The sequence below is a fragment of the Chelonoidis abingdonii genome, chromosome 4 (genome assembly GCF_003597395.2).
Source record: "Chelonoidis abingdonii isolate Lonesome George chromosome 4, CheloAbing_2.0, whole genome shotgun sequence".
NCBI classification, from domain to species: Eukaryota; Metazoa; Chordata; order Testudines; family Testudinidae; genus Chelonoidis; species Chelonoidis abingdonii.
This window is the reverse complement of record NC_133772.1, coordinates 54,906,464-54,924,080: the sequence shown is the minus strand read 5'-3', so window position 1 is coordinate 54,924,080 and position 17,617 is coordinate 54,906,464. Positions and strand designations below refer to the sequence as shown.

Here is a 17,617-nt window from a genome sequence, read left to right as displayed (position 1 = left end):
GAATAATAGATTATAGAAAAGAACTTATGATTAAAAGCTATGCAGATTCTTGCTTGCTGCACATTTAACAGAGTCCATAAAAGTCACATCATGGTCCCAGCATGAACTAAAAGGCTCAGCTAAAAAATGGAGGTGCCAATTCTGAAGACTACTGCTGCTAAGACATTGTTTGTGTGTTCTTTGACTAAAAGCAGATTATTTCACAAAAGTACTTGGAGACCAGAAGATCTGCAGGGCTGGTCATTTGATACCAGGCCTTTCACCTCTTCCTCAAAAGATTCAATCTGGTTCAGGTCAATAGTCACTTAGGCCCTAACCCTTCAGATTACTCCATATCAATGGACCCTTGCACCAGCAGAGTGTAACTTGCAGGACCAGGCCTAGAAGTCACTGCCATCTGAAAACTGTTCAGTAGCCTAAATGAATTGACTGTCACCGCAGGTAAGCGGAATATTTCTGTTACTTGGGCTGCTCCTTGAACATCTTCTACCATCACCGTATTCCCTTAAAATTTGCTTAAATGGTAGGGGAAGAAGAAAGGGAGTGTTTACCGTTCAGCAAGGATCTCTAGTGGGGGTTTTCCTTGATCCCAGCTCTTCACCATCCATGCTGTATCAAAAGCAGCTAGGAAGCCTCTTGCACAGCCAGTACCCATCGGCCAGAAGGGCTGTAAAGAGTATTTACAGTTTAGCCATATTTATCCCTCATCTTTCTTAAAAAGAGACTTATCACCAAAGCAGTTGCCAGGTGGGCTTGCAGGCTAGGTTTTCACAATCGCAGCTTTCCATTTTTCATTTGTATATTCATTGTCCAAAGAAAATTTCTAGCACTTACGCAGAGAACAGCTGGAAATGTGAACCCTAAACCATTCAAAAACCAGAAGGGAAGCAGAAAGATCAAACATTCCTTAATATTTAAAGCACCTCCTGATTTTTAAGCCAATCTCACAATGTTTTGGGGATCTGATAGATGATTTCTGAACATTGGGGGTTGGCAATACTGAGTACACTGCTTGTTCACTAACTACACTTCTAGCATCAAAAGTACAAAGCAGGACAGTCTGACTAACTGGGACTGCAGTCAAGGGAACTACACCATTTACACCAACCGAGGACTTGGCTCCCTGTTTTCAGCTGTGAAACACAACTTGTGTCATATACACAAGTGTAATCTACATCAGAGATCATTAGCCAGGCAGTAGTTACTTACAAGTTATAGTATGAAAGTGAGAGAAAACTCCAGTGTAAAGAGAAAAGCACCAACATTTCACAACATTTATTGTAAGTAAGATAAAGTATAGAGGGTCCACGGACATTCTTAGGCCATCTCTAATGCAATGCGAGTGTATATGTCAGCCAAGTAATCAACACATACTCCATTTCGTACGAGACGTGCTGAAGAAAGCCCATAAGGCCACAATACTCTGATACAGACATTTACTAGCATGAATAATAATGAGTAACTTAAACATTTACACACACAAGCAACTCCTTTGAAGATTTCCCTGGAATTACTCATGTAGCTAAACTTACACATATGAGCAAATGTCTGCAGTACTGGGCCCACAGTTAGTACAGCTGACATGACCAACAAGGAGTCACTCCCCCTCCAACTTTCGAGTTAAAAAAAATAAAGTTGTCTGTCAAACTACTGTAGTTTAGTCACATTGTAGTTTAAAGTGGCACCTAAAGGTTATTATAATTAAAGAAGTCAGCATGTAACAAAATATTTCTCTGAATTTTTTGTTTCTTTATACTTTAGGTATTTGCCAGTGTTTTATGTAGAAGCAGCCTCACTGTTTCTCCCTTATTTCCTGTTTCTCCTTAAAGAATCTTATAGGAATGGAAGAAAAAAATTAAATCCGGCCATTCTATTTAATGGTATTCTATGAAAAATTGCAGCTTTTAAAAAATGAGTCATTTAAAAAGTTCAAAACTTGTCAGTGTCCCTTTAAACAAATAGTTATTAAGCTTGATCATCATTTCTAAGTAAAAATGCTGTCTGTTACTAGATATTACTAAGTATTTGACCAGCTCAGCTGGTTTCTGAATCTTCTTAATTTTATTCTTTTCAGGAAAGATTTATGATTATGATGTCAAAATAAGCAATCTGAATGCATTTACTAAAGTACCTGAACCTGGGGTTTAACAAAACCAAACCAAACTCCATTTCCAGTATAAAAACATATTTTTACTTTAAGGAATTCAAAATGCTTTTTGTTGTTGCTGCTAGGTATACCTCAAGTAAACTATCTCCAACAAGGGCAACTAAGAGCTGATGTCTGTGCCTCTCTCTTACAAGTGCAGCATTTTCAGAGGCATACATGGAAGTAAAATCAAACATAGCCACGTCTGGCTGCCCATAGTGATTAATCGCAAAATCCAAGGAAGGCAGCTGGTAATTGGTTGCAAAGTCTGCAGCTTCCCTTGCATAAGACAGCAGATTGTCCTGGTTTACGTTTTCCCCACAGAGAAGCATCTCGGTATCAATATAGTCCTGAAGAGACAAAAACACCGGCAATATGAGAGATTTTAAAATATTCCGATGCAAGGACAGAAAATAGAATAGCACATAGCGGATGGCAACATCACATCTTAGTGGCAAAGTACTGAGAGAAATTTGGCTGCTACTTAAATATTTAGAAAGCTTGTTAATATATAAAACACATTGCTTAATATTTTAAACTATATACTAAACCCAATCCAGAAACAACAACTCTCCATGAAGCAAGCCGAATAAGCACTACTACTTACAATGGAAGATGGTGCTTTCCTCACCCTCCTCCCCATAGCTACATGTTATTTTGGTAAATTTACTACCCTCCTATTGAGAAGGTATCACCACCACCAGTTAGTTATCAGTATGCAATGCATTCCATCTTTCGTCTCCCATCACTATTGATAACATTGCACTTTAGGACTTGCGAGTCACCGTATTGAGTGATGAGTAATCTGGAATATATGACCAGATATCGATGAGCCTATAGCTTAGAACTGTATATACATGGAACTGTGTAAGTAAGACATAATAGACAAACAGACATATCTATAAATTGGGCAAAGAAAGAATTTGTTTGAGGAAAACTGCTCAACTTCACAGAGACTCCTTTATCGGACATGCTGCTTGCCAACTTAATCATGGATGAGACCCCTGACCAGTTATCGTTAGACAGGTTGCGTTTAGCACGAGACACAAATGGATCGAAGAAATGGTGTGGATGTGCCAATTGCCTGTGACCTTGGTTAAGTGGCTCCAGCTCCACAACAGGATTTGTTTGAACATGTACATATTTGTGAGAGAGTCCTGGGAATAGGATTAAGATGAGAGAAGCAATGATGAATGCTGTGCAAATGCCCTCACAACAGCTGCATGCAATGTTGCCCCTATAGGGGGACCTCTCTGCAATTGACGGCAGAGAGGGAGGAAGGGGAAAGTTTACCTGGCTGGAGCAGTCTGAACAGGAAGTGGGTGGATCAGGTGGGGAGGAGGGGGCATACTGCCCTTCCAGGTGACCAGAGAAGGGGATGTTCCAGAGAAACCCGCTTCATCTGGACATATTTTATTGGGTGCCCAACTTCAGGGAGAATGGGGTACACCCATCTGAATGGGGAAGAAACAGTCTTTCCCTAATGTTAGATAAAAATATCAGCAAATATCTGGGAACCCAGCTAGGGTAGCAGTATGGCAGCCAAGGTAGTATCTCTTTGTGGCAGATGTCCAATGCAGATACTCAGTATGGAAAGGATACAGTTATTGGATAAAATGGATTGGAAGGGAATTTCGAGGAAAGCAGCACTTAAGAAAGCTAAGTGGAGGGTTCAGGGCTTGTAGTGTCTAGCTCTTCCTTTTCAGGCCCCTTAATTCTTATATGAGGAAAGGGAGGCAAGGTCCCAGCAATGCGCTGGCTTGGACCAGGTTGGGAAAGGGGAGGACTGACAGTACCTCTCCCAAAGAGATGAAATTTAATTATATCCTGCACTGCACAATTTATTGCCAGGTACTCCCAGATATTTTAAGTGAATCAAGTTGTAGCCTGCTCAAACCACATCCATTGCCTCCTGTTTTTCTTCCTGCATGGCCAGACAATGGGATAGTGCTTTTAGAATAGAATTCCTTTGATGATACTGTGCTAGTTTTGTGGCAATATGAAAGGAACAGAAATTTGTATGGCTCTGTTGACAAGAATTTGGTTTTGCTTGTTGTACATCTAACACCTCCCACAAAATTTAAAAAACAAAAAACCTAAAACATTTGAAACCCGGGACAATTTCTGGCATTATTTCCAAAGGAGAACAATCTACTTGTCAGTCTCTAAAATAATACTAAATGTTTTTGTTGGGGAGATCAGGTTTTATTGTTGAAGTCTGATCCTGTCTACAAGGGACAGAAAAAAGATTAGCTCAAGTTTGGGAAATGCAGCTTCTGTCACTTGGTTGCAGTGCTGTTGCTGGAAAGGCACAGTCACAGCACATGGCACATGATCCAATTAGCCATTCCAGTATCTCAGCTTTACCCACCTGGGTAGGGAAAAGGGTTTGGCTAGATTGCCCTGTTGTCCTCTGGGCAGTCCATGGAAGGCATTTAAACAAAAACTAACGAGCCCAACCCTGAAGTCAGGCTGCACAAAAAATTGCTTTTAGTTCAAAAGTGGTCATGGCAAAGCATTGCAAAGTTAGATTTGTCCTGGTGACTAAGATGGACTCTTTAGACAAAATGAAAGACAGGAAAGAGGAGTCTAAGGGCTGGTCTACACTACGGGGGAAAATCGATCTTAGATACGCAACTTCAGCTACGTCTACAGCTAGATGAGATGCGATATATCGATCCCTGAGCAATCGATTGCTACCCGCCGATATGGCGGGTAGTGAAGACATAGCCTTAGATTCACATCGCAGGAGTCATCTGGGTCACAGTCCTGGAGACTGATGTCATTTTGTTCCATCGACTGGTCCGTTCTGAAAATCTTTCAGGATTGGGAGGGTTGGGGTGGCCCACTGGTGTGATGGTAAGTCCTAGAGTCCCAGCCTGTGGCAAGTCATGAAGGGGAGGCTGCTCAAAGTGGGAGTGTTGTGACAGTGGTGAGAATACTCCAATCTCCCTGCCTCGCTGAACTCTTTTCTACACTCTAAGCTGAAAATAATTACCAAGGACTGATCAGAGAAGCAGTTTCCTAAAAGGGTGGCAACTGTCTCTCATCAATAGTACCAACAAGCCAAACAAGATTCTGAAAGCTCACATACAGGTACTTCCTTTCCTCCCAGGAAGATTCTAGTCTGTTATGACTATTCCGGCAAGGTTACAAAATGACAAGTGATTTTTGGATGCCTAACAGAAAACATCTCGAAGGGGCCTGATTTTCCAAAAGCTCAGTTTCTGAAAATTAAGGCCTTTTAAACCATCTCAGTTTGGACACCCAAGAATTACTAGGTATTTTGAAACTTGTTTATAAAGGCCAACTTGTTTAGATGCGACGTTCCTGTTGCCTTTCATCCATTTTGGACAATTTAATATTTCAGTGTTGGACTCTATCCTAGGCTCTCTCAGTGTGCTGGTTGAGCATACACAGTTTTCCCTAATTGGATTTTTTAGTCACTGAGGTTTATTGTCTTCAGTGATATCAATGCCTGCGTAGCCAATGACTCTTCCAAGGTGACTCAAGATCATATTACAACTAGTTTCTGAACTGACACACTTAAGCAGTACCATTTTCAGTTCTCTGAGTTTTGTGTTCTCACTGTAAAAAAAAATATCAACCAAAAATGGGTAAACCACCATTTAAGTGATTCATACTCTAATCATAAAGTGATTAAATGAGTCAATTAAAACCTTCTGTTCAGCTGCTCTCATGTAGTCTCAACCAACTAAATAAAAGAACAAATAAAACAGAGGGCTTTGCCCTGCATCTATACATACATTGATAATCACTCCTTTGTCCAGAAGACTCTGCTTTTTTGCTGTCATTACAAAATAGTGAGTGCTATCTTTGTAGTAAACAATATTCTCCAGGTCAATTCCTGAAAAGACAACAAGACATTTGTGAAGAAAACCTGACTTAAATGAATGTTTTCATTAGTTTAGCCATTTACCATCAATAATGGATATAGTCCCCACAAATATCTTTGATTTAAGTTTAGTTCAGGCACCTCCCAAATATAAATACTTGGAGTCCCCAACTGAGATTCCAGAGTGCATAGAACAAAGGGGCCCCAAAACACGAATACAAGAAAGTCCTTGACCAGCTGTAAAATATTTGCAGCTATTATTAGCATTCTAAATAATCTTCTAAGAAAGAGAAAATATGATCCATACTTGACGCAAAATGTGTAGGTTGCCATAGGCCTAGCTACGGCTCCAATAAAATGCTCATTGGTTTAAACTGGACTAGGATCAAGCGCATGGTGCCCAAAACATTAATTTAAAATACAGACCGCAATGTGGGAATCCCCGAAACCAGGGAATGGAAGTATATACACTTAGTATACTTCTAGTGGATGTTGCTCTATTCTGGGCCCTTTTTTCACACACTCAAGGATGAAGGTTTAATCCAAGATACAGTTTATATAATTTACGGTGAATGGTTTTAAATCAACTATTTATATTTTATTTTAAAGTGATATAAAAGCCTATTGACAGCAAACCAACATGCGCTTCAAAAAGTACTTTCTTAGCAAATAGACAATGACACTTCCAAGAAAGCAAGTGAGCATATTTTATGGAGGTACTTAAAACATACAATACGTGAACTAATACAAAGAAATCAAAGCATGCTCTCCTCATGGGAAATCTTTAGGTATTGAGAATGTTCTCACAAAAAGTTATAGTTTGTATCAAAAATATTTTTTCCAGTTGAGAAAAAAGAAAACACCAAAAGATCTAGGATGTGGTAACATCCATGATAAAAAAAATTCCATTGTATGAACACCTCCCTCCCTAAGACTTTGAAATCAGCAGAATTTTATTGCTTTATGTTATTTAATACATTATAAACTATTTTTGGAGGGGGTAGGTGGGTGGTCATCTATATATCGAGTTGTCCTACCGTATATTTTGTTTGGTCATGAAAAAAAATATGAGAATGAGGACCTACCCGTTTCCTCTTTAAGGTCCTGGAAGAATTTTTGATTGAAGATGAAAGCGACACCACTGATTTCCTCTACCTTGGCTTCTGCAGTTGTGTTTCTGTTGATAAAGTTGGCTGTGATAGCTATAGCCAGCTTTCCACGAAACTCCTTCCTTCTAAAACCTGGAGAACAAGAGAAGAATTAACACTACAGCAACAGTGAGGTTCATTTGTTGAGGCTGACCCACATATCTTGAAAAATTTAAGGCTGCTAATTTCAAAGGCTCTGAAATACTGTATTACTACTTAGCTTTTGCAACCTTATTAAATAAAGTTGGGTTACATCCCTCCAACAATACCTCTTCAGTGACAATTAAGACTGGCAATCCAGAGAGAAGTTCTTGTAACCCTGGCTGGTGTGTAAAACCAGCCAAAATTTTTACACCCTCTGAGATGGGGGAATCTTCAAGGCAACACTCTCTTTCACAAAGATATACCAATCCAGCCCCAAGTTTATGGCCAGTAGATTCCTCCTTTTTTCCGAAATCCCACGCATTTCATTTCAAGGTGTCTGCATATCCCCATCCCCAAAAGACCTGGAGATACATGCATGGTACTGTAATTAAGATATATAATATCAAGTTGAAGGTTGGATTTTCATGTGGTTGTTTATATTTTATTCTGGAGTGGGAGAAAGAGGGAAGTGTGGAGCAAAAACAAACCCATGTATTCATTACTTGAAAATTTTAAAACCATGAGGGAGAATATTTGTAAAAGCTACAGTACTTAACAAAAAAGCCAGAGTTTTGGTAGCACTTACTATTTGGTTAGTTTTATAAATAAATAAATAAATAAAATAAAGTCGTCAACAATCAAAAGGAGGAACACAGAAAATATGAAAAATATTTGGCTCCTACAACTATGAGAAAGATAGAAGGAAAGCGTGTGTGAGAGTGAGATAGTAGGTCATGATCCAGCAAATATGCATCTACTTATGTTTATGCATTTGAGCAGTCCATTAAAACTGTGTGTGTGTGTGTAAACTTAACCAGACTCATGTTTGCATGATCAGGATCGTAGGAAGTAGTTTAAACCAATGGCAAAAATTATGACTTTCAGCTAGTGTATTTAATAGTCAGTATCAGGGAAAATGAAGAAATTCACAATATGTAGTGATTTGTCTGTAGGTGGTCATGCATTCAATGTAGTGGGTATTCACCCACGAAAGCTCATGCTCCAATATGTCTGTTAGTCTATAAAGGTGCCACAAGACTCTTTGCTGCGTCTGTAGGTGTGTGTGTTTCTGTTCTAGTGTCCCTTTGCTTGGGATAGATATAATGTGCAAATTATCACTATTTTATGAATGGTCTTTAGTCTGATAAACTATCGTGTTCATCAAATACTTTCTCTTGGCCCCTTTAAAGAAATAATCTGGCTATCAAGATTTTTGCTAGTGTCTGCAACCCCCAACAGGTTACACTGGCATTAATTTTATTTTGCTGATGTGTGAATCCTGCAACAGACTTTCTGCAAAGACACCCAAGGAAGCGTGACCAAAATTTTCTTTTAAAAAGTTAGGGGGGGGAGGGAGATCTATAAGCACTGTATTGTGTTTGGCAGATAGAAGAAAAAACTGACGTGGAGAAAACTAAGACTAATAAAAAGGGAAAATCAGGATCTTGGTGAGTTGAAACTAACATGAGTATAATTAAAGCTATAAGAAGAACATGTAATTAAGTAACAGGTTTGTTCATGTGACACCAGAGCTGCTTAGCTAATGTCTCACTCACAAAAGCAACTCAGGGGGTTGGAATTCTGTTTGATGACTGTAAGAGACATAGCAGCCGGACCTTCCTTTCCTTCCAGTTATTTATTATCTCTTACATCTGTTACTGAAATGACTGCTTCTGATATTAATCACCACCGTCCAAGAACAACTCCTCTGTTGTGTTCATTAAATACCTGGCAGTCACCATATGATCATTATTTCAAGTATATTCAGCTGACCTATGAGACAACGACATGAAGAATGTGCGGTTCCCAACACATTTTTGTCAATCACCTTAAATTAAACCAGCATGTTATTCGTTAACCTTGCAGTAGGGACTTATGGTACTGACCACCACAATATGATACCTACAAATTGGCAGAGATGGCCCTAATAATCAGTAATTAAGTAAATGTCTCACTTGTTGAGGTACAGCTGAAAACACTATAATAAAAGGCGGGAGATACGCCATAAAGGAATTTCCACTGTCATATACGCAAACACTTATGCATTGAGGGAGAGGGATAGGGAGAGAACCCATTCCCTTCTGTTCTCCGTAGCTCTTAGCCTTTTCACTGTACTTTAAGACAGTTATTGAGCTTAAGAATATCTTTTTACTCACCTTCTAAAGTGTTCCTGCGACCATCTGCACCAACAACAACATCAAATTCAAATGCTGACAGAGGGTGATCCATTGGGAGAAATTCAGCCCGCCAACCTATCTCTAAAGAAACAAGTAATACAACTTATTCAGATATTGTGCTGTTACAGAAGAAGCATTGTTAGAATGTGAAGGAAAGCAACTAGGATTTAAAAAAGTCTATTTTCCTTTCAAACTGAACCAAATTCTGCCCTCAGACATCTGCATACAACTTCCACTGATGTCAAAGCTGCATGTAACTCCTATGAACGTCAATGAGAGTTAAGCTTGCAAGCTGACGGCAGAAAGGAACACCTTCATTCAGATCGTATAAAACATTATGTTGACTATGGGCCCAATCTTGTGAATACATACACAAGTGATTTTACTCACGTGGGTAGTTCCACCTTGAACTCAATGCGACAACTCACTCATGTGTAAGTGTTTGCAGAATTGGATCTAAGTAGTTTTATTTTAAAAAAACTGCTAAGCAGATTCCAATTAATCTAACACAAAGAGAGGGGAAAATAAAATCTAGCCAAAATGCTATAACCTTTTAGAGAAAGATGCATCACTTTCATTAACCTAAAACAGAATCTGAAAATGTTTGTATTACCTGTACTTACATTAATGACAAATATTCTAAATACAAATATGAACAATCATAACTACTATCCCTTTATCTCATTTCATCTACTCACAGTCAGTTAAAAACACAGAAGTAGTATTAGCTACCAAGATATAAAATGGAAAACTTGCTCACTCTGTATTAAATTTTGCACGACATGTTACAAACTAAGGCTATGTTTTAGTCACAGGTATTTTTAGTAAAATTCATGGACAGGTCATGGGCAGTAAACAAAAATTCATGGCCCATGACTTGTACTATACGTATACCTGACGAAATCTTTGAGTGAGGGAGGTGGGGGGAGAAGAAGAGCCACAGGTGCTCATGGGCGAGGGGGGGGAGGCAGCCCAGGACCCCCCTCCCCCAGTGCTGGGTGAGGGGGATGGCAGTGCTAGGGGGCAGAACTTGACAGGGCTGGCAGGCTCCCTACCCAGCTCCTTGCGGCTCCCTGGGAGTGGGGATATGTCCTTCCCTCAGCTCCTAGCTCCGCACACTACCCCCACCTCAAGAGCCAGCTCCACAGCTCCCATTGTCTGGGAACTATGGCCAAATGGGAGCTGCAGAGGTGGTGCCTGCAGGTGGAGGCAGTGCACAGAACTAGGAGCTGAGGGAAGGAGGGTCATGTTGCACCTTTACTGGGGAGCTCCCCCCCCCCAAGGGAAGTGCTACCCAGAGCCCCCTCATTCCCTCCAGTGCTCCAATCCCCAGTCCTGAGCCCCATCCCACACTCAAAATTCCTCCTGCTGCTGCTGTGGGGGAGCCAGTGGCCCAAGACTGCCCCAGAAGTGGCTAGTGCAGCTGGCCCAGGGGCTGCCTGAACTGGTCTGGTGGCCCCCTGGCCAGGCGGCCCCCTGGCCAGGCGCACCGGCCACGACATAAGTCCTGGAAAGTCACGGAATCCATGACAGACTCGCAGCGTTATTTATACATACTGGTAAATACCATTCAATGAGAATGACTAACTTCTGATAGGGTACTAACTGTCAATGGGAGTCACCTACAACGGAAGAAAGAGCAACACTGGCTCATGGGGCTTAAAGACATCCTCAAAATTCATATTTCTCTATCGAAAATTCTCATGCCAAGAATACAGCAGCTGGCCATACTAACCTCCCTACAAAACCTCAAGCACATGCCAACAGGTATAGTGAGAAACCTCTACTTTTCTGGCTAGGGCATATTTTTTAAATGGATCAGTGTATTGATACAATGACAGTTATCATGCTTGCGATTCTATACACCGTTTCATAAGAAAGGCACAAAGTTTGTTTAACAGGAAGTGTGCAACCTTGGCTTGATTAGAAATTATTTCACATATGATAACAGTTATTTCATACTATGAGAGTAATTCAATAGGACAAAGTTACTGGCTTCTTAATTCTATTATTTGAAGTCACAAATCAGTTGTACTTTGGTTTTCTTGATCTTCAGGAGGTTCCAGAACCTTCACAAACTCTACGTTCACGTGGATTTCAATTCCCAGCATAAGTGCAACTTTGAAGAGGATAAGCTGAAGTTGTCGAATACCTGTGAACAGTGATAACACATTTGTCATTTTAGGCTATGCAACAGCATTTCCTTTATTAAATTAATATTGTGGTAGCACCTGGGGCCCTCATAGTGTGCTAGGCACTGTACAGATACATGACATGTTTTCAGTTTCTCTGCTGGAGTCCCTAGAGACTACGCAAGTCACTTGAGTCTAACTTTTCACAGGTGGTCGTTAACTGTGTTCTCCTCATTTTCTGGGTGCCTCACTTGAGACCCTGAGACCTGATTTGCAAAAGTGTTGAGTGCTCGCAACTGAAGACAGCGAGAACTGTGTTTTGAAGCTATTGAGTATTAAAACAATGCTAAGCACTCTGAAAAAATTAGGTTCTTAGCATGTCAAATTGGGTATCCAAAATTAGTGGATTTTTTTTTTTGCCTTAATCTCTCTTTGTCTCAGTTCCCCATTTGTAAAATGGGGCCCAGGGTCTCAAGACAGGCACCCAGAAAATGAGGCACATACACACAATTTACAACCACCTGTGAAAACTTTGGTTTAAGTGACTTGCCCAGAATCACTCTGTGGCAGGGCACGGGTACTTCCCAGGGCAGCATTTCACTGCCTGAACCAAGAGATCATCCCTTCTCTTCCTCCAATCCCCTGCCTCATTCAATACATTACTTCCAACTTATGCATCTGAAGTAGCAGTTCTACAGATAATCTCCTTTACTACACGACTCGGATTCATCACATAACAGGTCCAACCTGTGCTCTGAATTAAGGGGTCCTGTGGAAAAAAATAGTATGTTATGTAGTTAAAGACCGTAGCATAATGCATATGACCAAGGTGGCTCAATTAAGATTGCATAGGCAACCTTAATACTAAATACCTTTGTATTTCCTCACTTGCTTGATTCTGCAACCCTAATCATGTTCTTTCAATGTAGTTTTGATCCAACACACAATCCTGTGCCATGTGAGCTAACAGAGTAAATGACAGCAGCAGCAAGTTGTCGTCCCCTGTGCGGACTAGCAGTAGAGGGGATGAGACACGCACACAGGATTTCACAGATATTTGCGGAAAGCAGAGGAATCTTCATTTCCATTTCAAGCTCTGGAGGGGACAGTGCTCTATTTCAACCTCTAGTGGGCACAGATTTTTCTGGCCATTCCCCAAGCTCAACTCTTTTGCCCCTTCCCCACAAAACTTTGCCCTACTCTAGTCCCATCTCTTCCCAACCTCAGGCTCCTCATACCAGTCCCATTTTTCTCATGTAGCCAATCGCAGCCCCCATTCCTCATGTTCTCATCCCAGTCTCTTAGTTCAGCCATTTCTACACCCCAAAGGCTCCTTTTCCCATTTTTTGCTCCCCCTGGCGCTGCTCCAAGTTTGGCTCTTGTCCCCTCTGCAGTTGATTCAGGTAGTTTTCTCCTCCACACTGCTAGAATGCCAGCAAGAAAAGCACTGAGAGTGCAGGAGAGAGATTCAGATGTAGTAAATACCTACAGAAGATGCCCTACTGCAATGTTTCAAAGGCTTATACCTTAGCCAAATTTTGGCAGTTTTTCAGGGGGAAAGCAAACATCCCTGACACAATAGCCACTTCCCTGCCAAATTTCAAGTCTCTGCTCCAAACTATGGAGACGCTAGAGCGCTTCTCATAGAAAAGTTCACCAGAGTCTTTATCCCTAACCTCATTCTAGGAAACAGCTGAACCATTTTGTCTAAAAATTTCCAAATAAAATTCATCCTGACACAGACACTTGCCATAGAAAATTGCAGCCCGAAGAGCTAAAATTTGGTAAAGTTATAAGCAACTGAAAACAGGGTCTTAAAAAATGGAAAGTGTCAAGCACTCTTATTAATAGGTAGTTCTGCCAGCCCCATCTATAATAAGAGAGTTGGGAAGCACATTTTGGTTTCTACAAACTTTTTGATTTATGTAAAAAGAACAAGGAGCACCTTAGAGACTAACAAATTTATTTGGGACACAACTTCGCGGGCTAAACTCCACTTCATCGATGCATGGAGTGGAAAATACAGTAGGAAGATATACATATCACACACACACACACACACACACCACCCCATGGTGTTTCCAGATCACTCTAACGAGGCAGGCTATTATTAGCAGGAGAAAAAAAACTTTTGTAGTGATAATCAGGATGGCCCATTTCAAACCGTTGACAAGAAGGTGAGTAACAGTAGGGGGAAAATAAGCACAGGAAATTGTTTTTATGTTGGTAATGACCCATCCACTCCCAGTCTTTATTTCAAGCCTAATTTAACGGTGTCCAGTTTGCAAATTAATTCCAGTTCTGAAGTTTCTCATTGCAGTCTGTTTTTGAAGTTTTGTTGAAGAATTGCAACTTTTAGGTCTGTAATTGAGTGACCAGGAAGGCTGAAGTGCTCTCTAACTGGTCTTTGAAATGTTCTAATTCTTGACGTCTGATTTGTGTCCATTTATTCTTTTGCGCAGAGTCTGTCTGGTTTGGCCAATGTACATGACAGAAGGGCATTGCTGGCACATGATGGCATATCACATTGGTAGATGTGCAGGTGAACAAGCCTCTGATGGTGTGGCTGTGATTAGATCCTGTGACGGTGTCCCTTGAATAGATATGTGGACAGAATTGGCAACAGGCTTTGTTGCCAGGATAGGTTCCTGGCTTAGTGTTTTTGTTGATGAGTATTTGCTTAAGGTTGGGGGGCTGTCTATAAGCGAGGACTGGCCTGTCTCCCAAGATCTGTGAGAGTGAGGGATCCTCTTTCAGGATAGGTTGTAGATCCCTGATGATGAGCTGGAGAGGTTTTAGTTGGGGGCTGAAGGTGACAGCTAGTGGCATTCTGTTACTTTCTTTGGTGGGCCTGTCCTGTAGTAGGTGACTTCTGGGTATTCTTCTGGCTCTGCCAATCTGTTTCTTCACTTCATCAGGTGGGTATTTTAGTTTTAAGAATGCTTGACAGAGATCTTGTAGGTGTTTGTCTCTGTCTGAGGGATTGGAGGAAATCTGTATCTTAGAGCTTGGCTGTAGACACTGGATCGTGCCATGTGGTCTGGATGAAAGCTGGAGGCATGAAGGTAAGTACAGCAGTTAGTAAGTTTCTGATATAGGGTAGCGTTTATGTGACCATCATTTATTAGCACTGTAGCATCCAGGAAGTGGATCTCTTGTGTGGATCGATCCAGGCTGAGATTGATGATGGGATGGAAATTGTTGGGATGGAAATTGTTGGGATCATGATGGAATTCCTCAAGGGCTTCTTTTCCATGGGTCCAGATGATGAAGATGTCATCAATGTAGCACAAGTAGAGTAGGAGCGTTAGGGGATGAGAGCTCAGGAAACATTCTAAGTCAGCCATAAAAATGTTGGCATACTGTGGAGCCATGTGGGTACCCATAGCGGTGCCCTAACTTGAAGGTATACATTGTCCCAAAATGTGAAATATTGTGGGTGGGAACAAAGTCAAAGTTCAGCCACCAGGTCTGCCTACTTGTTCAGGATGCTTATCAGTGTAAAAGTATGTCCTGTATCCTTATGTTTGGATATTATAGATGAAATCCTGTCCCATAGAGTAAGTGACAAAACTCCCATTGACTTCTCTGGGGCCAGGCTTTCAACCTTCATATATAAAGGACATTTGTTTACCAACCCACTATCTAACTCATATCAGTCAACAAATATACATCGAAATTACATCTAGTTATATTGTGATGAATACACATTCAAATAAAAACAGATAGCCACACAATCAGATGTCACTCTCCTCCATCCCATCTGCTTTTTAAGAAAAAGCAGATAGCACCTCCCCACCCCCAACCCCCGCCCAAGGTGATCAAAGTTCACTTCCATGGTTTTTGTTAAGACATTTGGTTTACTATTTTTGGTACCATTTTCTCTAGAAGTTCTCTTCCTCAATAATATCGGCAAACATTCCCACAGTCAAGATGCTGTCCAAAAGGTTTGTTTTTGTCCAAGTTAAGTTAAAATCCCTTTTGGGTAGGCATCATCCCCTTTTCAGTATTTTGTAAGGCACGTAGTACAATTAAGGCACTAGATATAAAGCAGCAGTATCATTCATACAACTGTAAAACCTTTTATTTTTAGAGTACATTTTCAAAGGCAGCTTAAAATGAAGTCTGTTAAACTGGTTCTGGACACCAATTAAAAAAAACATCCACACGAGGTTTCTCTTAAAGATGAGCAGTGTAGGTTATCATTCAAATAAGATTATGCAATTTTGGCAAATCACAAGCGCTTGACTTTTGGGATTTTTCTGTGTGTGTGTATTCAGGATGTATCATTACTATCTTGGTAAAGAAACACTACACAGCAAGTCCAGAAAAGATCTCTATTAAGATTTCTGAAGTAAGTTTTCTGCATAGCAAGCATTCAACAAAATTGTACATTTGCATATAGTCACTGGTACTTACTGATATGGTCAATAGATCCTCCGCAGAATTTTCCATAAAATTTTTTCGCTCCCAAACCCCGGAGGTCATGGATTGTAAAAGGCCAGAGATGCAGTACATTGTTTCTGGAGAAAGTGTCCCGCTTCTCCACAACTACAACCTTGGCTCCCAGAAAGGCAAGCTCTATGGCAGTCCGCAAACCACATGGACCACCTCCAATAATCAAACACTGAGGGAGGAAAGAAGAAGTTTGTTCATGCAAATGGAAGTCAATATAAAATTGCCAAGTCACCTCAAGGATGTAAACTGTCCACTGAAGTAATGCTACTGTATCAAGAGCTGATCATATACCTCCACAAATATTCAAGTACACTATTGACAAAATGAAGCAGTCATATTCATCAAATATTTTACTTAATGGAAGGTGTTCAACTATTTATAGAATTTGGCAAATGTCTCGTACACAGACATCAAAGTAAGTACCCATTGAAAAACTGATTGAAAAAATATAGTAAAAAATTATTCAAAATGATTTCATCCAGCTCGAAGCAGATGTAAATAAATTTTAAGGATAACAGTTATTTCAAAATTACTTGCAGTAGAGACTTGGAAATGAAGAATAAATGGTTTCAAAGCAGATTAAAAAAAGAGAGGCACATCAACATGCTATTGCAATCTTCTGTAGCACAGCCAGTGTTCTGAATTCCATGGATGAGATCGTAAACTGGTGTAAGTCAACATAGCTCCACTGACATTAGACCTACCCTGATTTACAGTACTTGTGAACTGGGCCTGTTCTACTTTGTTTTAAGACTGACCAATATATTCAAAAATGGGATTTTAAAATTAGGCTCTTATGTCCACATTTAGGTCCTAAGGGTGGGATTTTCAAAGTGTCTAAGCACAAATCTCATCTATACATGTTTTGGCCTGCAGCTTTGTTTCTACAAGCCAGAAAGCTGCGATTTCTGGAAAACTACACGTGCATCAGATGCTTACATTTTCTGACTTCGTTACCAGAAATTGTTTGATTCTAAACAGCCCTTCTTGATATATATAACTTCAAATTATTAGAGAAGCAAAACAGTTTAGGTAACAAATGAAGCCTGCTGACCGCTGAGGTGTGCATGACCTAATTCAGAGAGTTCTGACTACGAGATAGATGTTGTCCTATGCTATAAGTACAACTGCATTATCTCACAATCAAAGCATGCTCCTTTGGTTCTCTCACACATAGCCAGACAGTGATTACAGTTTCAAAAGCAAGGACTTCAAACCTAGTTGAATGTGTTTACAGAAAGTCTGGTTCTAATTACAATTCTTTTTCATAACAGTAGGGTTATTTATTTGTTTTGGTCTGTCCATTTACTTTACAGTTTTACATTTCAGATTAAAATGATTTGGCACAGGCTTTAATGTAAACCAATGATGAGAAGAGATACAGTTATCTTTTTCAAAAGTAAAATATTCTAAAAATTCAATAGTGGAATTTCCACAGAATGAACAGGTACTGTAGATTTTAAAAAATAATGCTACAGATATTAAAGTACTAGTAATTAAAACTAAATCAGTTCCATCATCCATTTCCCAGGCTTGCTTACTCCTAAAATACATTT

General features: G+C 40.2%; 1 protein-coding gene across 8 annotated transcripts in view; it reads right to left on the bottom strand.

The window, feature by feature from the left end:
* The window catches only part of MICAL2 (microtubule associated monooxygenase, calponin and LIM domain containing 2), a 190,145-nt gene that overhangs the window by 111,928 nt on the left and 60,600 nt on the right, over positions 1-17,617 (bottom strand). For all 8 annotated transcript variants that reach the window (XM_075065181.1, XM_032791802.2, XM_075065182.1 and 5 more), the window contains exons 3-9: positions 16,023-16,230; positions 11,507-11,623; positions 9,451-9,552; positions 7,088-7,243; positions 5,914-6,014; positions 2,239-2,496; positions 552-667 (exon numbers count right to left, since the gene is read on the bottom strand). In XM_075065181.1, the coding sequence (XP_074921282.1) occupies positions 552-667; positions 2,239-2,496; positions 5,914-6,014; positions 7,088-7,243; positions 9,451-9,552; positions 11,507-11,623; positions 16,023-16,230 (1,058 nt within the window). The remainder of the gene's footprint in view (positions 1-551; positions 668-2,238; positions 2,497-5,913; positions 6,015-7,087; positions 7,244-9,450; positions 9,553-11,506; positions 11,624-16,022; positions 16,231-17,617) is intronic.